The sequence below is a fragment of the Coenobita brevimanus genome, chromosome 26, assembly GCF_032717465.1.
Source record: "Coenobita brevimanus isolate Jiangsu-jjx chromosome 26, ASM3271746v2, whole genome shotgun sequence".
Classification (NCBI taxonomy): Eukaryota; Metazoa; Arthropoda; class Malacostraca; order Decapoda; family Coenobitidae; genus Coenobita; species Coenobita brevimanus.
The window spans coordinates 26,239,148-26,261,898 of record NC_136979.1 but is presented as its reverse complement, the minus strand read 5'-3'; the positions used below and the strand labels follow the sequence as shown (position 1 = coordinate 26,261,898).

Here is a 22,751-nt window from a genome sequence, read left to right as displayed (position 1 = left end):
TGTGACTCCACAGGCTCCTCTTAAATAACTCATTTCCACTGCTCTCACTCTTGACTTGTGTCCCTCCAACAACGTCCAAGCTTCACTTCCATACGTTAGAGTTGGTATCACAATACTGTCATGTAGTAACTTTTTCACTTCCATGCTCACTTCCCTGTTTCTTATCACTACTTTCAAAGAACCAGGAGCCTTTCTTCCCTGCTGTACCCTTTCAAGCACTTCACCCTCCAAACATCCATCCTTACTCATCACACTACCCAAGTACTTAAACGTACTCACATTTTCCAATTCCTCACCATCCAACCTCGCTGTACATTCACTGATTTCACCTCTCTTAAAGACCATCACTTTACTCTTCCCTACATTCACCTTTAGATTCGTTTCTTACACACTTTCCCAAACTCATCCACCAAGCCTTGCAGCTCCCCTTCGTCTTCACTCAACAACACAGTATCATCTGCAAACAACAGTACAGGGAGTTTCCAAACACTATCCTCTCTCACTAGGGCCACCCAACATCCACTACCCTACCCTGTACCTCTTTTATTACCCCATCCATGTACAGATTGAACAACCATGGAGACATGACACATCCCTGTTTCAACCCAACCTTCAAAGAGAAAAATTCACTTAGTTCACCATCTACACACACTGCAGCTTTAGCACCATCATACATACTCTTCACAGCATTCAACAACTTCCAATCTACTCCATATATTCTTAATACTTTCCACAATCCTTATCTATCCACCCTGTCATATGCTTTCTCCAAATCCTTGAAAGCCGCATACAACTTCTTTCTCTTCTCTGGAAACTTTTCCACTAAAGATCTAAGTATGAATATCTGATCTACACAACCTCTTCCCTTCCTAAAGCCTCCCTGTTCTTCTCCAACTAATTCCTCTGTTCTTTCTCTAACTCTGTCAATAAGTATCCTACCATACACTTTTCCTATTATACTAAGAAGACAAATGCCCCTATGATTACCACACACCTCTTTTTCTCCTTTTCTTTTGTACAAGGGAATAATTATACCTGACTTCCAATCCTCCGGGACTCTACTTTCCTCCCAGGCCAATCTGCACATTTTCCACATCCATTCTACTACTATCTCTCCCCCATGCTTCAGCATTTCACCACACACTCCATCAATTCCTGGGGCTTTCCCCAATTTAACTTTCTTCATTGCTTCCAGAACTTCTATCCTACTGATTTCTTCCTGTCTTCTCACCTCCCTCCTTCTCCCAGCCATTCCCCAGCCACTTATACTCACATTACTTCCATCCTGTATGTTCAACAAATCCTTAAAGTGTTCTCTCCATCTGCTTACTTTTTCTCCCTTCTCCACTAGTCTATCTATCTATCTTTTGCCAGATGCCTCAATCCCGTTTGGGGTGGCCACAAACAAATCACCTCCATGTTGCCCTGTCCCCCGCCATATCACTGCCCTGCTCCCAGCTCATACCCCCCTCTCTCATATACCTTTCCACCCCATCCCTCCATCTCATCCTCGACTTCCCCCTCCCTCTTCCCCCTTCCACCTCACTCACATACACTCTCTTCGTCAGTCTTTCACCCTCCCTCCTCTCCACATGGCCAAACCACCTCGGTGTGTTCCTCATAACGCTTCCTATCACATCCACATCCACACCACAACGTTCCTTTATATCCTCATTCGTCAGCTTGTCCCTCCATGTGACTCCACTAGTAATCTACAATTTTTATCTTTCACTCCCCTGCTAACCTCACTTCCACCCTGTCTTACTCTCTTCACCTCTCTCCAGAACATTTTCATACAGTCCCTCCACATTACACTCAAATTCCTTCCAAATTCCTCATCCACTCTCTTCTTACTCTCTCTTGCTGATCTTTTGACCTCTTTCTTTCTACATATAACTCTCTCTTCCTCCTCTCAATTTCTTCCACGCCCCTATTTCTCATCCATTCATTGTATGCTTTCTTCTTTTGTGCCACAGCCTGTCTGACCTCTTCAGTCCACCACGCCGTTCCTTGCACCCCCTCCGTCTTCTCTTCCTCCCATACACCACATCACATGCTGCACATATTTCTTCAGTAAATATCCTGCACACACCTTCCACGTCCCCCATCAGCTCCAATTCATATTGTTTAGAAAAAACAAACAAACAAACAAACACACAAATGCACACTCCTGCATTGGGGTCACACACAAAATATTAACACAGGTTATAATTATGTGATCCAAATAAAAATAAACAAAAATTAATAAATTGTGAAATTTTTATATTAATAATGCAATTACTTGATTTTTGATTCATTTTTATATTGTCTATCTATCTATCTATCTATTGCCAGATGCCTCAATCCTGTTCGGGGTGGCTACAAACAAATCACCTCCACGTCGCCCTGTCCCCCTCCATTTCATTGCCCCGCTCCCAACTCAAACCCCCCTCTCTCATATACCTCTCCACCCCATCCCTCCATCTCATCCTCGGCCTCCCCCTCCCTCTTACCCCCTCCACCTCACTCACATACACTCTCTTCGTCAGTCTTTCACCCTCCATCCTCTCCACATGCCCAAATCACCTCAGTGTATTCCTCATAACGCTTCGTATCACATCCACATCCACACCACAACACTCCTTGATGTTCTCATTTGTCAGCCTGTCTCTCTATGTGACTCCACAGGCTCCTCTTAAATAACTCATTTCCACTGCTCTCACTCTTGACTTGTGTCCTTCCAGCAACGTCCAAGCTTCACTTCCATACGTTAGAGTTGGTATCACAATACTGTCATGCAGTAACTTTTTCACTTCCATGCTCACTTCCCTGCTTCTTATCACTGCTTTCAAGGAACCAGCAACCTTGCTTCCCTGCTGTACCCTTTCAAGCACTTCACCCTCCAAACCTCCATCCTTACTCATCACACTACCCAAGTACTTAAATGTACTCACATTTTCCAATTCCTCACCATCCAACCTCGCTGTACATTCACTGACTTCACCTCTCTCAAAGACCATCACTTTACTCTTCCCTACATTCATCTTTAGATTCCCTTTCTTACACACTCTCCCAAACTCATCCACCAAGCCTTGCCGCTCTCCTTTGTCTTCACTCAACAACACAGTATCATCTGCAAACAGCAGTACAGGGAGTTTCCAAACACTATCCTCTCTCACCAGGGCCACTCCAACATCCACTACCCTACCTTGTACCTCTTTTATTACCCCATCCATGTACAGATTGAACAACCATGGAGACATGACACATCCCTGTTTCAACCCAACCTTCAAAGAGAAAAATTCACTCGGTGCACCATCCACACGCACTGCATTCTTAGCACCATCATACATACTCTTCACAGCATTCAACAACTTCCCATCTATTCCATATATTATTAATACTGTACTTTCCACTATCCTTGTCTGTCCACCCTGTCATATGCTTTCTCCAAATCCATGAAAGCCGCATACAACTTCTTTCCCTTCTCTAGAAATTTTCCACTTAAGATCTAAGAATGAATATCTGATCTACACAACCTCTTCCCTTCCTAAAGCCTCCCTGTTCTTCTCCAACTAATTCCTCTGTTCTTTCTCTAACTCTGTCAATAAGTATCCTACCATACACTTTTCCTGTTATACTAAGACATGCCCCTATGACTCTCACACACTTCTTTTTCCCCTTTTCCTTTGTACAAGGGAATAATTATACCTGACTTCCAATCCTTCAGGACTCTACCTTCCTCCCATGCCAATCTGCACATTTTCCACATCCATTCTACTACTATCTCTCCCCCATACTTCAGCATTTCACCACACACTTTTAATTAAAAGCACTCAAAGCACTCAAAATGGGCAGAGGACAGTGCAGCCCATCAACCACGTGCGAGGTTTAGGGGGACACTGGTGGGGGACTGGTTTAGGCTGGAGGCTAGTACTGAGACGTGGCCTCCCAATGGCTAGCTGTTCGTGGCCCATACGTCCTTCTGCCATGTGGGAGCAGACTTCCTCTATGGGTTTTAAAAGCCTAAAACACGCGATTCTTGCCCACCTGCCAGCCAGCCATAAGGGTTCTATTTGTATGTAGCTTTATACAGCGAGGATCTAGAAGGCTCCTCCTACATATTGGAGGGAGTAACTCACCATCGGCCATTTTGGCGCATACATCACTCTGCCAATAGATGCCTCATATATATATATATATATATATATATATATATATATATATATATTCAGTAATCCCGCATTATACGATGCCTCTTTATACGATATTTCACTTATACAATGTCAAAATTTTAGTACCCTATGCCCACTATACAATGGGAACAATTTGCTACAATGATGGATCATTCGCGGCTCTGAACAGCAAATGTGCAAACGCAACAAAAACATCCTCACACTGTTGGCATTGGACCACACACACTTGTCTACCGATCCAGCCTCATTAGCTAGCTCTGCCCAGCCAGCCAGCCCTGCCCAGCCAGCCAGTTCTGACATTGATGAGTGAGGGCTGTGACTGTGAGGCCGAGTCGGGACAATTCGCCATCAGGACGATTCCCTGTCATTTATTTACGTATCAGTTTATTTAGCAAGTACACTAGTTTTTGAATTATGTAAGTTATGAAAGTGATGGTGGTTTATTGTTTATATAGCAAATGTAAAATATGGCATCAAATCATGGGCATTAAATGAAAAAATAATAATATATTGAAACGTGAATCAGCTGATTTATGATCATTCCTTTATCTTAGCATAAGGCTACATACGAGACATTGGCATTTATATAAATGCCTAATTACCTTAAGTGAACGATCAACATACTTTGGAATTATACGAATAATCATCATATTACGTCCATATAAATGTTTCAGGACAATTCGCCATCAAGTCAATTCGCCATCACAACAATAACAAGACAATTTGCCATCGGGACTTTTCGTCATCAGGATGATTCCCTGTTGTTTATTTTCATATCAGTTTATTTAGGAAGTATTGTACACTAGTTTTTTAGTACTGTACTTGTACCTCTTCAAAGTCATTTTAAAATATACCCAGGATGTTTTAGTACCAATGGAAATTAATGAAAACAGCTGTGGGTGATGCTAGAGCATAATTCAAAGTCAACTACAGCAAGGTAGAAACAAGTTAAATATTGTCTAAAAGTCTATCTATCTATCTATAGCCCGACGCCCTAATCCCGCAAAGGGTGGCCGCAGACAAAACGCCTCCAAGTCACTCTGTCACCCACCATTTGACTCCCCTCCCCCCAACTCACCCCCCCCTCCCTCATATACCTCTCAACTCCATCCCTCCACCTCATCCTCGGTCTACCCCTCCCTCTCCCTCCCTCCACCTCACCTACATACACCCTCTTAGTCAGTCTTTCATTCTCCATCCTCTCCACATGTCCAAACCACCTCAGTGTATTTCTCCTAATCTTTTCAACCACATCCACATCTACCCCCCTGGGGGTAGGGGGGTTTTCAAGAATACTCCCCCAGTATCCCTGCTTGTCGTACGAGGCGACTAAAAGGGTTGGTGGTGGGTTAGTGCCCCACCCCGTAAAAAGAACTAACTAAAAAAGCAAATTGTCTAAAAGTGCAACTTACAAATGAAATCCAAAGCCAACGCTATTGAATGAAAATAGACTTTGATAGATCCCCTTGAAAATTAGTTATTAAAGTATCAGTTAATCAGTAATAAGTATATTTATAGAATGACGGGGAATTGTCCTGATGGGGAACGTCCATATTATGATGGCGAATTGTCCTGACGGGGAACGTCCATATTATGATGGCGAATTGTCGACTTCATGGCGAATTGTCTAGGAACCACATAAACAACCCTTGCTTGCTTCAGTAAAGGTAAGAACTACTGTATACTGTAGTTTTCATGTTTTTTTCTCTTTATTCACTATTAATGTGCTACTTTAAATGTTTAAACATAAGGATATTTCATGTATGCGAGTGCTAAGGTGTGTGTATGTGAGAGTTTAGGCACGTCTGGGAACGTATCCCCATTGACTCCATGTTATAATGGGATTGCTATATGATGGATTCCTTTACGATAGGGTTTTCAGGAACGGAACCCCATCGTATAATGAGGGATTACTGTATATATATATATATATATATATTTATTTATATATGTATACATACATACATATGTATGCCACAACTAGGCTACATCCTTCCATAAACACTTAGTGTTACCACACTTATGATAGGACAGCTTACGTGGTGAGGGTGTATGGCATCACGAGGCACAGTTGTTATTGTTACTCATAGTAACTTCACTGTCCTAACCACGCCAGCTTGCACCTGTATGTGTTGACACTCCAGACTCAATCACCAGACTGACTTCTCTCCCTACACCTCTGCGGTATAAGCAACTCCTTGTCGTGAGTGTACGTTCAGTCTTGCCCCCCTTATCTCACCTTTAATAACTCCTCTCACCATGTGTTTACTATGACCACGCAGCACCACACACGTTAATTAGCGGTAAATATAACTCAATAATCAATGATCTGTGCATAACATCTTAATCCATGTTAATCATTTGCATTAACTGCTGCAAAATGCTTATTACCTGTCAACAGAGCATGCAACGACAACAGTATGCAAATGGCAGATCCGGTGTTTGGCCCTTGGCCTTTGGTTGATATTGGTACCATGGGGAAGGCAATTGAGATACTGCTGTTTGGGAAGGCTGCGGATGTGCTTGTGCTGTATCCTGAGATGTTGAAGGTCTCTGGAAGTATAGGAGTGAGTTTAGTTACTGATTTAATATATATGAATGTGTTCCAGGTGACTGGTTGAATAGCATGATTGTAAATGTGTATAACGGGAAGGGTGAGGTCTTGGAAAGAGAAATTATTGAGGCACAGGTCTTTTGGATCAGATAATGAAGGTAATGGAGAGAGTCCTGGAATTTATGATAAGGGAAAAGGTGAATATTGATGAGATACAGTTTGGGTTGATGCCAGACAAAGGGAGCACTGATGTAATATGGTATTCAGTTGTCCAACATCTTCAGGAGAAACATATATTAAGGAAGAGAGTTGTGCTTTGTCATTGCTGATTTGGAGAGGGCATTTGACAGAATGCTCTGGGACGTGGTAAAGTGAGCAATGAGAAAGCATGGGACTGAGGAGCAGATGCTTAGAGTGGTTATAGCAATGTGTGAGGGTGCATGCATCCAGGTGAGAGTGAATGTAGGTTTGAATGATTAATTTTCCATGCATATTAATGTGCATCACGGGTCATTTGTAAGTCCCATATTGCTTATTATGGCACTTGCTCTCACATGACTTCAGAACCAGGTTCAAGTGGGAGGTATTATATGCTGCTGAGTTGGTGTTGACTGGGGAGAATGAGAGGGAGGTGGAGGAAAGATATAGTAACTGGAGAGATAGAATGGGGTACAGTGGTTTGAGAGTATATGTAAATGTGGATAAAACAAAGTAATGATATCTAGAGCAGGTGTCATAGCAGGAGTGTGTGGATGTGCAATCTGCTACAAGGATGTGGGAAATAACTCCAATTTTTGCAGTGTTTGTGTTAATGGGTGCATAAGAGATGTAGTGGTGTTAGAGGTTGGCTGAGAAATAATGTTGATTTCATGTAAAGGAAAGCATACAGATGGAGGGAGGTGAGAATGGCAATCTTGCTGGAGAGTCTCCTGAGTGTCTGGAAGAGTTGAAAGGCAGTCGTGATGGAGGGTTAGTTGAGTATGTGGAAGAGTTGAAGGCAATCTTGCTGGAGAATCTCTTGAGTGTGTGGAAGAGTTTTGTTATATGGGGGCAATAATATGTCTTGAGGTGGGGCTGGAGCAATCTCAGTAGCAAGTGTAGGGAGTAGTTAGAAAGAAGAAATTAAGGGAGTTGATGGTTTCCTCACCTGATATTGAGAGGGCTCTCCCTCTGTACCTAGGGGTCCTTTAAATGCAGCATGTGTTAAAGAGTGCAATGCTGTATGGTAGTGATATTGTGCACTAAAGGTGAAGGATATTCTCAGGCTTAAACGTATAGAGATAGAATGATCACATGGATGTGTAGTACCTGTACATCCTAGACAGACAGGCCTGGGGGATTACAGTCATGAATGAAGAGTGGAGAGGAAGGATGGGACTTGAATGCACTGATGTGATGAGAAGGGATGGGCATTTGGAGAGGATGGAGGATGATAACTAGGTGCAGAAAGTGAGAGGTGTGAAAGTTGAAGGTGGAGGTGGGAGAGGCAGACTGAAAAAGGCTTGGAATTAGGTCATAGAGTGTGACCTTGGAGATAAAAGGGACTGAATAGAGAGCAACATGGAGAGCTGCCATTAGGCTGCCAAGGCTGACACATGCAAGCATGTTGGAGCATTTAAAAACTAAGATGAAAACAAGCTTGCTGAAGTACATGGCTGAGGATTAGAGATTGTACTGTGGTTATGTTGACCTGGGAAAAGCTTTTTACATTGACCAGAGGGAATTGGTAAGGTGGGCAGTGAGAAGGTTGGAAACTGAGGAATTTATTGTTGGGTTGGTGAAGGCAGTGTATGCAAATGTTAGAAGTAGTGGTTGAGTCAGGGTTGGAAATAAGCATGACAGTATGATTTATGACTAGATAATGACTTAAATAAACCATAGTAAAAATGTCTGAAATTTTTGTGATAAATGTACAAAAAATTAGATAAAGCTGTGTACAGGTACATTTGAAAATTTACCATTACAGTATATAAAACTCTGGTTCAAGGTATGTCCCACAGAGCTGTACAGTAGACATTCAGTTTATGTGGGACTGATTTGCAGTAAACATCTATTGTATATATTGTGTTGAAAGATGAACTTTGACCTTGCCTGGTAAATGCACGGGAAAAAAATCAGAGTGCAGGAAAATCCCAGGAGTTGGCCCCGTTTGCAACAACATTCGAAGGTCTTGTACAGTGACATATACCAGTATGGCTGCTGTGCATTCACTCTGTGCTTCCTCCTCCTCCTCCCTCTCCCCATTGTCTCTGCCAGTTGACATTGACTCCCGCCTCCTTTCTTGTGATGACATCCTTCACATTATCAATATTGAAACAAAGGTGTACATATTCTTGGATGCATCTCTGGGAGCTCTGGCTGAGTGAACCCCCTAGTCCTGGAGTGGCCTCCGAGAAGTAAGGCGTCTGAAGTGAGTCTGAACATTGAAGCATCATCTGTAAGTCTTGGTGTTCACAGTAGTCCTAGATAGAGTTTTCCATCTACCATGATGCCACCTTGACAGCACTAGTCAGAGGAACTTAGGTTTTGATAGGATGTCAGCACTGCAAGATGCCAATGAAACAAGATTGGGGACCTGCAGGACACAGGGCAAGAGGCATTTGGATCGGTCATCACTCCATCTCGAGCTGCAGCATAAAGCATTTGTCCACCATCGATCAACTTGGCACCCCTTGTGATGACAGAAAGTGATGTCCCAAAACAGGGGCCAGGATGCGGGTGGATGCCGTGGGATGAAAATGTCCACCCCCTCTGGTTTCAACACAAGAAATATAAGGGTATCACAGCAAGGCATATTACCACATAATATATAAAAAGGCAAGCAAAAATTAGAATGAAAGGTAAACTGTCACTGCCCCTACCCCCCAATAGAGAAAGAAAGAGAAAAAAGGCTGTATGAACAAAGAACATTAAACAGCATCTGGGAAGCTACTTTCTGGGCTCTGAAGGAGCAGAGATATCAGAGCCAAAGAAGGAGTGGCTAACTCATTCTAGAGTTAGCAGGCTGAACAGAAGGGATGAAAAGAGGAAACAGGGTGGACAGAAGGAGAAACTTGAAAGAAAAGAGGAGGAAAGAACAAGGAGTGACTATAGAGGGCTTGCCATTTATACAGTTAATTGGGGAGTTTGATAGGCTGCATAAGTGGTAACATAAGACTCATTATAATATGACTAATGGGTGGGGGGGATCTTGAAATAGCCATATTGAAAGCTGCTTTATCACCCCAAAACACATTCATGCACACTCACTGTGCATTATTAGGCATATTTAGCACTGTACAAAAATGAAGGTAATAATAATGCAATATAAACTCACATGGTGACTAACAGAAATGACTACCTTGTGTTGGGAGGAGGGAATCTGAGTTACAACAGCTTTTTTGCTGTGATTCAGACTTATGACAATAAATGTTGGAAAGTAATTCAAATAAAACTTAATGGCATTTGTTTTTACATCAAAATTTTGCCATTAAAGATTAATTTAAGTAAAGAAAAGATAAAAATATAAAGAAGTTGTACCGTTAGTGACATGTATTGTGTCATGTATGCTCACGTGATCAAGGAAGTGGCCTCAAGTGGATCAAGGATGCAGGTGGTGATGTTCAGTCCTGCCTAGCAACCTGTGAAGAACAGCATCACATGTCGCAGCCTTTACGGAAACATTAAAAATGAGTGGAATAAAGATATACAGTAAAAGTCCCATTATTTGGCATCTATGGGACCGGGTTGATGCCGAGATATTGGATTTACCGAATAATAAAAAACCTACCCACTCAGTACCTTAACTATATTGGTGAACACTGTCATCACCACTTATGGTATTACAACTGTTTGGAGAGAGTACTATATACTGTACAATACTGCAATCAATACAGTACTATACCTGAATCTGAAATATATATATAAATTAGTGAACATATACAAGTGTAATGACACAGTAGGCATACAAGTCTGATAACACTTCCTGGATGGCCGAAATGATACGTAATATTACCTACCAGCTCAGTACATCACTTGTATTGGTGAACTCATCACTACTTATATTATTACAAATATGTTTGGAGTGAGTCCTGTATACAGTATTTTCTCCAAACACAAAATAAAATAGTCGGAAAATTGCATAAAATAAAGTGAAGGAATATGAATTGTTAAAGTCTTTCTCATGAAAGTTAATCGTACATTTAGCAGTCATTCTTTTGTTCGTTTTTATTGTTTACATGGGAAAGGGAGAGTATTAATGGTAACAGTAATGTATTCCATTAATCCCTTAATAACCTCCGGCATTGAACAACCCATTACAGTAAAAAACTAAGAACAGTTATGGGAAGGGAACGAAGGTCACTGGTATGTTTACACGACTCTACGATACGATTCCAAGCAGTTAGAGGGTCGGTTAATCTCAGATGTTTTCGCTCATTTGATAAATGCACCGTAACTTTGTAACTTCTCCCGTGAATCATAGCATGGGTTTAGGAAGCTAAATAACACATTGTTAGGTGCGCCAGACAATTATCTTCACATCTTTAAGAAAATGGAAGAAATTTAATCCCTCTCTGAGTATGTAGAGTAAGTTTCTTCCCTTCTTCTATCAACTTGTTTTTCTTAAAGACGTGAAGATAATCGTCTGGCTCACCTAGCAATATGTTATTTAGCTTCCCAAACCCATGCTATGATTCACTGTGAGTCACGGGAAAATTTATAAAGTTACGGGGCATTTACCAAATGGGCGAAAATATCTGAGTATAACTGACCACCTGACTGCTTGGAATCTTAGCGTAGAGTCGTGTAAACGTATCAGTGACCTTCGTTCCCTCCCCATAATTGTTCAATTTTCTTTATAGCTCACACTAACTTGATATCACTGACATCAGTACTGTAAAGGGTTGTTCAGTGCCGGAGGTTATTAAGGGATTAATGGGGTATATTACTGTTTGCATCAATACTCTCTTTTTCACATTAAACACAAAAACGAACAAAAGAATGAGCGCTAAATGTACGTTTAACTTTCATCAGAGAGACTTTAGCAATTCATATTCCTCCAGTTTATTTTTAAGTATTTTTCTGACTTTAGGTTAGGTTAGGTATGGTTAAATTATTAGGTACAGTTAAACTCGGTTAGATTAGGTTTAGTTAAACAGGACAGTCCCTTCCACCATTATGGTGAGGAATAAAAATACTAGAGCTGTCACAGCTGTACAGCTAAAAACAACGGGGAAACTGATTTAACAAGCACCATTATTTATGGGTAATGCATTACAGTATCAGTGGTTCATGGACTATGCAGTTACCAGTAAATGACACTTTCAGGAAGGCGTCAAGAATGAACGAATTTCAAGAATTAGCGTGGGGGCTTGGAACGTAACCCTCGCTAATTTGGAGGGGGTGGTTACTGTACTGTATGATACTATCCAATATTGTAATCAATACAATACTATACCTGAGTCTGAAAAAATATAGAAATTAGTGAACATTCAGAAGCGTAATGAAACATTTGGCCTACAAGTCACAGATAACACTTCCTGGACTGCTGAGATGATTCCGGACATCTGCCGAACAATCAAAGATTTTCGTAAATGGGACTATTTCTCAAAACTGCCGAAATGTCGGATCTACCGAATAATCAGCTGCCGAATAATAGGACTTTTACTGTATACAGTAAAAGCTCATTAATCAGAATGGCAGTGGACCAAGCATCATTTGGATTATCAGATTTTTCGGATTTTGGGGTGGGATCCCTAAGACAATTTCATGTTTAAACTAAAATTTCACTTTTCATTCATAATACAATATGGCACATATTAACATTACATATTACACAAAGTTTTTACTTAATAATGTATTACTGAAGACACGAACTGTAAGTTGTTATGGGTTGTTTAACTCACCAGTAATGCATAGTGTTGAAAGCAGCAGTTGCAGGCAGGTAAATCCAATTAGAGTAAGTCCAGGGTTAAAAATAATATGCACGTATTGTAAATGCACAAAAACTTAATATATATTACTGTGGGAAATTCCTTAAGCCTACAGCACACTATACTTCACTTTGTTTGTCATTTTCACTCATCGTTCTCGAGCATCGGTTCAGGACTACCTGCTTCATCTAGGGTTCCATAAGATGCCTTCTTTGGAGTGTGGGTAGCTGGTCTTGGGTCATCATCAGTGGATTTACCTGCCTAACAGCCTGCGCATGTTTCTTGTAGAATTCGTTTCACAAGATATGGAAATTGATCACCTCAGCCCCATTGTAATGAGTATTTTGTTCAATGAAATGCACCAGTTTTTCAAAGTACAGTAAACCCACGATATAATGGACTTCAATAGACCGGAATTCACTTTTATCAGACTCAAGGAGCTACCGGACTAAATTCCTATATACTGTATCGGAAAAAGTCCGATAAAGCCAGAAGCAGTCCATGCTGCCTGACCACTTCAGCTATGTTAACCACAATACGGTAAATAAAAGACATGTTTATCACTTTACAGTACAGTATTATAATATATATTATACCATTTGATTAATATAGTGAAGTTATAACACAGTACAGTACCGCAATGGTAGTCAAAACAGTTTAAAAACCATTGATGCCATCCGGACTAATGTCTGATATATCGGAAAAAGTCTGGATTACCAGGGGGAAGTCCGGATGTCGCTTTTATTGGAATTTCACATTTTTCGGATTGGTTTGGGCCCCAATTAGTCTCTTATAGTGAGGTCTTACTGTATACAGAAGCTTCCTTCCATGAAACTTCCATCACCACACCACTCGGCACTTTGACACATTTGGCACCCGATTTGAATTTTTTAATTTTGATTTGAGACAGGTGAAAAGATTAGTAAGAGAGAGTAAGAAGAGAGTGGATGAGGAATTTGGAAGGAATTTGAGTGTAAAGTGGAGGGACTGTAAGAAAATGTTCTGGAAAGAGGTAAAGAGAGTAAGACAGGGTGGTAGTGAAGTTAGTAGGGGAGTGAAAGGTAAAAATGGTAGATTACTAGTGGAGAAGGAAGAAAAAGTGAGCAGATGGAGAGAACACTTTAAGGAATTGTTGAACATAGAGATTGGAAATAATGTGAGTATAAGTGGCTGGGGAAAGGCTGGGAGAAGGAGGGAGGTGAGAAGACAGGAAGAATCAGTAGGATAGAAGTTGTGGAAGCAGTGAAGAAAGTCAAATTGGGGAAAGCCCCAGGAATTGATGGAGTGTGTGGTGAAATGCTGAAGCATAGGGGAGAGATAGTAGTAAAATGGATGTGGAAGATGTGCAGATTGGCATAAATTGTGGCTCAAATGAGGGAGGAAGGTAAAGTCCTGGAGGACTGGAAGTTAGGTATAATTATTCCCTTGTACAAAGGAAAAGGGGTGGAGATGCAAATCCGAGAACTAAACCTTCATACTTCCCAGTGTCTCGCAGTGGTGAGGCACTGTCTGACACAAGGGAATATCGGTTCACTGCATAGGATGACTCTGCAGGGATGGTTGCTTGTCTGTGGTTGATGAGTCTGCTCAGCCAGACAGACTGGGGCTATTCAGCAATAACAACAGCAACAAAGTTATGAAGTTTCTGGTTGATGTTGTCATTTAACATCAGTATGATATGCTTCAGCTGGAATGGTTAATTTGTAAGGGAGCCTATGGGATGCATGGTGTAGCTTATCAGGCACTGCACTAATGTGAAGATGTCATGAAGTGCTAGCATTCTTCATATGATTTCACAGTTACATGATTATATTCATAACTGTATTTTTTCAGTGATAGTTGTTTTATTTGGAAAATCCAGTAATGATTTTATACAGTAGTGTGTAAAGTAGTCTGTTGGGCTGTCTGATGAAATATTAAAGGATTAAATAACCTTTCAGGACTGACAGACCATAAGGTTAACCGTCTGGAGAAGTACTTGCTGGTGTGGGGAGGAAAATATAAGACTGTGTCTGAAGTTCCTGATTTAGTAAGGTATGTTTTCTTTAAACTTACTGCCGTGTGTATGCTCATTTAACCCCTGCAAGGCTGATTCTTTGTATATAAGTTGTTAACTTCCCCTGAGTCATTGTTTTATAACCAGCATAAATTGTGGCTCAAATAAGGTCTACAGCACCACAAGGGTTAAGAATATTTTATGTCTATAGGTAACCAGGCATGTTACATACTGTATATCCATAGTAAGTATTTATTGACCACAGTATCCAGTTACACATACAGGATTTCAAGCAATAATAAACCTTAACATGATCAACAGCACATCATGTATTAGCAAACAATTATGGTCCAAAAAACAAGCGAATTATTAAAGAGTTGATCAGTGCACCTATATATCCTTCATGAAAGCAGGAAATCATTACATTTCCAATTAGTAACATAACTACAATTTGACCAATCACATTTTTTACAAAAGATTTCCCAGTCATTAATAATGGTTAGAATAAGAACACTCAAAATTAATTAAATACACTCTGAATAGCATAGACTATGATAAACATTATAGTACACACTAGCCAAAACAGGAAAGGACCTTATACACTATCTTCTCAATAGGAAACTGAGCATCGTCACCAATGATTTGATTCCAGGGAGTAAAGTTATACCTTGTACATACATGTGTACAGACGATCGGCCCATCACATTCACAGGTTCACATGGTGACCCCAACAAATCCCTGATTTGACCACACTGTTGACAGCATTCTGAAACATCCAAAAGGGATCCTGAAAGGGTATGATATTCATTGGTAGTGCTTTCATGTGCGTTAACCCGCTGCATCCCGTAAAAGTGTGGGTACGTCAACCTTTTTTCATGCTGAGACCCGACGATGTAAGTTCTGCAATTGCGAGGTCCGTCATTTGCACATTTTTCAAGTTTCGCGGGCAGTTTTTGGTGGGCTTATGCAGGAGACCTTCCTCTACCCGCCGCCACTCCCCGTCCTCTTGTGACCCCTGCACACCATTGTCTCGGCAACTCACCTGTTAGCAGTGACCGAGCCAGTAAAGACATGTTGCGCCGCGGTCTCTCTGATGACGAAATTCAAGCCACCCTCGATGCCTTCACACATGAGAGTGATTCCCCAGTCAATGACGATGTGGAGGACAAAGATTACATAGCGCCTGAGGAAGAAACAAGCAGAAGTGATAAGGAGGTAACGTTGCCAAGGAAGGTGCGGTATGATGATGTATTCTGTGAGTGAAACAACACTGATATCGTCTATATTATTATGTGGAAACCAATATATTCTTGTCTATCTATCTATCTTTAGCCCGACGCCCTAATCCCGAAAAGGGTGGCCACAGACAAAATGCCTCCAAGTCGCTCTGTCACCCACCATTTGACTACCCTCCCCCCAACTCACCCCTCCCTCCCACATATACCTCTCAACTCCATCCCTCCACCTCATCCTCAGTCTGCCCCTCCCTCTCCCTCCCTCCACCTCGGCTGCATACACCCTCTTAGTCAGTCTTTCATTCTCCATTCTCTCCACATGTCCAAACCACCTCAGTATATTTCTCCTAATCTTCTCAACCACATCCACCCCACAACGTTCCTTCAGTTCTTCATTTGTCAACCTGTTCCTCCATGTCACTCCACATGCTCCTCTCAAGTAACTCATTTCCACTGCTCTCACTCTTGACTTGTTCCCCTCTTACAAGGTCCACGTCTCGCACTGCAAACTAAGTAATAAATAAAGAATACACAGTGTGTTTTTTGTGCTTTTATTTATAGAAAACACAAAGTAACTCTAACCAAGGTGTTTTTATGCATATGAAGTGTATGTATGGATGATCTGGTTTGGGACTGCAAGTGTGAGCTTGATTATGGGCATGCAAACGAAAAATGAATGCATTCTAGTGTGTGTGTGTGTTTTTTTTTCACTGATATGCAATACTGTATTCAATAAGCAATATATGGTGTATTTATGCATGTGAAATGTATGTACGGATGATCTGGGTTTGGACTGCAAGTGTGAGCTTGATTCTGGGCCTGCAAATGAAGAGAGAACGCATTCTAGTGTGTGTGTGTGTTTTGTCAACCATACGCAATACTGTAAATATTCAGTAAGGATCATATGGTGTATTTATGCATATGAAGTGTGTGTATGGATGATCTGGGTTGGGACTGCAAATGAGAGCTTGATTTTGGGCCTGCAAACGGAGAATGAATGCATTCTAGCGTGTATATTCAATAAGGAACAAATGGTGTATTTATGCATATGTATGGATGATCTGGGTTGGGACTGCAAGTTGTGAGCTTGATTCTGGTCCTACAAATGAACAGTGAATGCATTCTAGTGTTTTTTTTGGGTCAACCGTACACGTTACTGTAAATATTCAGTAAGCAACGTATGTTTTTTTTTTTTTTTTATGATAGGAAAAAAAATTACCTAACCTTGTATTTGCCAATAATGAACAGTTTTAACTTCTGTGTACCTGAAGCATTTGCACACATCAGCACTGTTAGGCGCTCCTTGTTACATTTGAAGCCATTTGCAGTCTTTTCACCAGCCCAAGCCAAAGTTCTCTCAGGCATACTCTTGAAAAATTGGCTGGTCTCATCTGCATTATAAATTTTGGCACTGCAGTAATCCACGCTCTCTGATTAGCTCAGAGAATTTTTGGCTGTAATGTTTGGCAGCATCAGCAGGCTGGGTTTCGTGCTAACATCCAGCTGCCTGATGCCATGCTGTTGCTTGAAATTCCTAAAGCAACCGTCTGAGAAGGCACATGGCTCTCATAAAGCATCTTGGCCTCCTCTGTTATCACTGGGCCTGACACAGGTTTCCCTTCTGAGCGCTGCACCGCAAACCACTTGTATAACACTTCGTCAAGCTCAGTCAGCTTAGGCTTTTTTGTAACTTTTCATTCGATCGATGAGCCACTCGAACCTTTTGACACAAGCCTGTAGAGGTTACACTTGTTTCTTTATATCATAAATTATAGGAGAGCTCACATTGAACTCTTCATTAATTTCATTCTTGCAACACCAGTTTCCAATTTTTTCAGTAATTATAGCTTTCGTGAAATACAAAGCAACTTACACATGCATTTCTTCATCTCAGAAGAAAGCTGTCCTTTTTGTTGAAGCCTTATTCCAACGCTAAGCACCCGAAAAAACAGAGTAAAGGCAAGACAAAGTTCACCATGAGTTCACCACAATTTTAAGTGACCGCTCACAGGAAGAGGTCACGGCCAAATACACGTTAAACACGTACACACCACTCATACTGTCTCACCCAAGAGTGCTGGTTGCTAGCTAGTAAGCCTTATGGGAGGAGTAAAGTCTGTGACATCACAAAGACTCATACACACCACTCATACCATCTCACCCAAGAGCACTGGTAGCTAGCCAGTGAGCCTTATGGGAGGAGTAAGGTCTGTGACATCACTACAGAAGATGGCTGAAAACACGGCGTTCTTTTCTAAACTGCCACATACCAATACGTGTAAGAAAATGTGCCCAGAAGCCAGAAAACTCTTGGAATGGGACTATTTCTTAAAACTGCTGTAAATTCAGATTTTCCGAGACGTTGGTTACCGAAAGACAGGATTTTTACTATATATGTATATCTATCTATCTATTGCCAGACGCCTCAATCCCGTTTGGGGTGGCCACAAGCAAATCGCCTCCAAGTCGCCCTGTCCCCCTCCATTTCACTGCCCTGCTCCCAACTCACACCCCCCTCTCTCATATACCTCTCCACCCCATCCCTCCATCTCATCCTCGGCCTCCCCCTCCCTCTTCCCCCCTCCACCTCACTCACATACACTCTCTTCGTCAGTCTTTCACCCTCCATCCTCTCCATATGGCCAAACCACCTCAGTGTGTTCCTCATAACGCTTCCTATCACATCCACATCCACACCACAACGCTCCTTTATATCCTCATTCGTCAGCCTGTCTCTCCACGTGACTCCACAGGCTCCTCTTAAATAACTCATTCCACTGCTCTCACTATTGACTTGTGTCCTTCCAACAATGTTCAAGCTTCACTACCGTACATTAGAGTTGGTATCAATACTGTCATGTAGTAACTTTTTCACTTCCATGCTCACTTCCCTGTTTCTTATCACTGCTTTCAAGGAACCAGCAACCTTTCTTCCCTGCTGTACCCTTTCAAGCACTTCACCCTCCAAACCTCCATCCTTACTCATCACACTACCCAAATACTTAAACTTACTCACATTTTCCAATTCCTCACCATCCAACCTCGCTGTACATTCACTAACTTCACCTCTCTCAAAGACCATCACTTTACTCTTCCCTACATTCACCTTTAGGTTCCATTTCTTACACACTCTCCCAAACTCATCCATCAAGCCTTGCAGCTCCCCTTCGTCTTCACTCAACAACACAGTATCATCTGCAAACAACAGTACAGGGAGTTTCCAAACACTATCCTCTCTCACCAGGGCCACTCCAGCATCCACTACCCTACCTTGTACCTCTTTTATTACCCCATCCATGTACAGATTGAACAACCATGGAGACATGACACATCCCTGTTTCAAACCAACTTTCAAAGAGAAAAATTCACTTAGTTCACCATCCACACGCACTGCAGCCTTCGCACCATTGTACATACTCTTCACAGCATTCAACAACTTCCCATCTACTCCATATATTCTTAACACTTTCCACAATCCTTGTCTATCCACCCTGTCATATGCTTTCTCCAAATCCATGAAAGCCGCATACAACTTCTTTCCCTTCTCTAGAAACTTTTCCACTAAAGATCTAAGAATGAATATCTGATCTACACAACCTCTTCCCTTCCTAAAGCCTCCTGTTCTTCTCCAACTAATTTCTCTGTTCTTTCTCTAACTCTGTCTATAAGTATCCTACCATACACTTTTCCTATTATACTAAGAAGACAAATGCCCCTATGATTACCACACACTTCTTTTTCCCCTTTTCCTTTGTACAAGGGAATAATTATACCTGACTTCCAGTCCTCCGGGACTCTACCTTCCTCCCAGGCCAATCTGCACATCTTCCACATCCATTCTACTACTATCTCTCCCCCATGCTTCAGCATTTCACCACACACTCCATCAATTCCTGGGGCTTTCCTCGATTTAACTTTCTTCATTGCTTCCACAACTTCTGTCCTACTGATTTCTTCCTGTCTTCTCACCTCCCTCCTTCTCCCAGCCATTCCCCAGCCACTTATACTCGCATTACTTCCATCCTCTATGTTCAACAATTCCTTAAAGTGTTCTCTCCATCTGCTCACTTTTTCTCCCTTCTCCACTAGTAATCTACCATTTTTATCATTCACTCCCCTGCTAACTTCACTTCCACCCTGTCTTACTCTTTTCACTTCTCTCCAGAACATTTTCTTACAGTCCCTCCATTTTACACTCAAATTCCTTCCAAATTCCTCATCCAATCTCTTCTTACTCTCTCTTACTAATCTTTTCACCTCTCTCTTCCTTTCCACATATAACCACCACCAAGTAGTGGTCAGAAAGTCCACTCCCCCAACCTCTATACACTCTTGCATCCTTTACACATCTTCGCATCCTTTCATCCACACACACATAATCAATCATTGCCTTCCTTTCATTCAGTTCACCACCCACCCTTCTCATCACTCGCCATGTATACCTGTGGATCATTTTATGCCTGAAGAGGGTATTGGCTATCACCAACCCCCTCCCAGCACAAATGTCCACTAACGCACTCCCATTCTCATGTATCTCAGCAGGCACACCCCACTCACCAACTATTCCATCCACCTTCACATTACCAACTTTACCATTCATATCACCAATCAAAAACACTCTCTCATTCGTTCCAAACTTTTCCATGCACACTTCCACATTTGTCCAGAACTCTTCTCTCACTCTTCTAGCACGATCTTGCATTGGCGCATACACACACACAATCGCCCACATTTGTATTCCAACTTTCAACTTTACTCACACAATCCTTGACCCAACTGATCCATACTGTCTTATGCTCTTCTTCCATCTTTTACTCACAACTATACACACTCCTTCCTTTGCCCTCTCATTCTCAGCTACTCCTGCACATATACCCCATCCATACTCCCATTCTCTCACACTTTCTCCTCTCCATTTTGTTTCAGTTATTCCACATACATCCACTTTCGCATCCTCAAGCACCTGGACAATCTCTCTCTCTTTCACCTCATCATTTGCTCCTCTTACATTCCATGTACTCATTACCAAGTCCTTTGTCCGGTCCTGGGTCGTCATCGTTTGGTCAGTCCTTGTCCGAGGCTTCTTGTTTGTTTTTTTAGTTGTATATATGTATATATATATATATATATATATATATATATATATCTAATCTCATCAGTCGTTTGAGTGTCCACTGCAGGACCGGCCTATCCCAACTGAAGTGGGGACAATACAGCCAATGTATCTCTACCAAGTGGCTTAGGCTGTCTGGTAGAGATTGTATGTAGGGTGAGAAGTGCTTGTAAGTGTAATTGTAGATGTTGGAATGGCTTTGGATGTGTGTGTAGTCTGTGAACCAAGTGTAATCGGCTCGCGCTAGCTGACTGGGTGCAAGCATACAGTAAAACCTCAATATAATGGACATCAGTATAGTGGAATTCGCTTTTATCGGACTCGAGGAGCCAAGTGAACTAAATTCTTATGCGTCAGGAAAAGTCCAATAAAGCCAGAAGCAGTCCTCTCTTGGAAAAAAACAATAAAACAAACAAACAGAGGAGATACCATAACTTCAGTCCCCCCTTTCTCTCTCCTCCTCCATAACTTCCCTCCCTCCCTTTCCCTTTCTGGTGAGAGGGAGAGAAAGGTAAAATGAAAATAACTGTGAAATGAGTGTAAAAGTGAGGGTGAAAGAGAGCACATAAGTGAATATGGAATGTCAAAGTCAACAGAGAGAGAGAGGGAGAATAAATACAGAAATGACAAGTGGCATCCCCTTGGCATAAACAAATGAGGAAGATAGGCTTAGCCTTGGTCCCTCCTCTCTCTCTCCATCTATATTTCCTCCCCTTCTCTTTGTCTCTGAGAGAGGTGAAAGTGAATGAAAACGTGAAGGTTAGTGAAGGCATTGTGAAGGTGAAAGTGATGGTAGTGTGAAAGTGAAGTCAAAAGTGAAAGTGAGGGTGAAAGAGAAGGTGAAGGTGAAAGTAAAAGTGAAGGCAAAAGTGAAAGTGAAGGTGAAGATGGAAGGTAAAAGTGAAAGTGAAGGTGAAGGTGAAAGTTAACATGAATGTGAAAGTGAAGTCGGAAGAGAAAGTGAAGATGAAGGGTGAAAGTGATGGTGAAAATTAATGTAAAAGTGAAGATGGTGAAAGTGAAGGTGAAAGTAAAGGCCAAGAAGAAAATGAAAATGAAAGTGAAGGTGAAAATGAATGTAAAAGTGAAGATGAAGGTGAAAGAAAAGTTGAAAGTGAAGGTGAAAGTGAAAGTGAAGGTGAATGTGTGAGTGAAGGTGGAGGTGAATGTGATAGTAAAAGAAGGGAGGGCAAAAGTGAAGGTGAGTGAATAATTGTAAAGCTAAATGTGAAAATGAGAAAGTAAGGTTGCAAGTGAAAGTGAAAGGAAAATTCAGAATGAGTGATACTGAAAGTGAGTGTGAAGGTGAATGTGAAATGAGCATGGAAGAGAATATGAAAGTGAATGTGAATGTCAGAGTGAACTGAAAGTGAAGGTAAAAATGAATGGGAAGGTGAAGATGAAGGTGACGATGAAGACAAAAATATGTGAAGTAACACTCCCATCTTTCCTGTCACTTCTTATTGCTTTTCTTTCCTTTGCAGGTGGCTTTACATTGAATGCCAAGCCGAATGGTTTCCTGTAAGCCAAGAAACCATTTACAACGCTGGGTGGTAACCATGTAACCAAACCATACGTGCTCCCTACGTGTCAGCAAGTGGGTTGGTGGAGGGTTAGTGCCCCTCCCCATAAAACATATAACTCAGAGTCAAATGGCCACCCCTTACGGGATTATGGTGTCTGGCAATAGATAGATAGATAGAAAATAGAAGTGCCCAGTGCTGGGAGAGAGAGAGAGAGAGAGAGAGAATAAATACATGAATGGC

The 22,751-nt window shown here is 41.5% G+C and overlaps 1 protein-coding gene across 1 annotated transcript in view; it reads left to right on the top strand.

Annotated features, from left to right (window-relative positions):
• The window catches only part of LOC145394191 (UPF0389 protein CG9231), an 87,217-nt gene that overhangs the window by 56,230 nt on the left and 8,236 nt on the right, over nucleotides 1-22,751 (top strand). Inside the window, exon 2 of the mRNA XM_080268175.1 lies at nucleotides 14,582-14,675. Coding sequence (XP_080124301.1) covers nucleotides 14,582-14,675 — 94 coding nt within the window. The remainder of the gene's footprint in view (nucleotides 1-14,581; nucleotides 14,676-22,751) is intronic.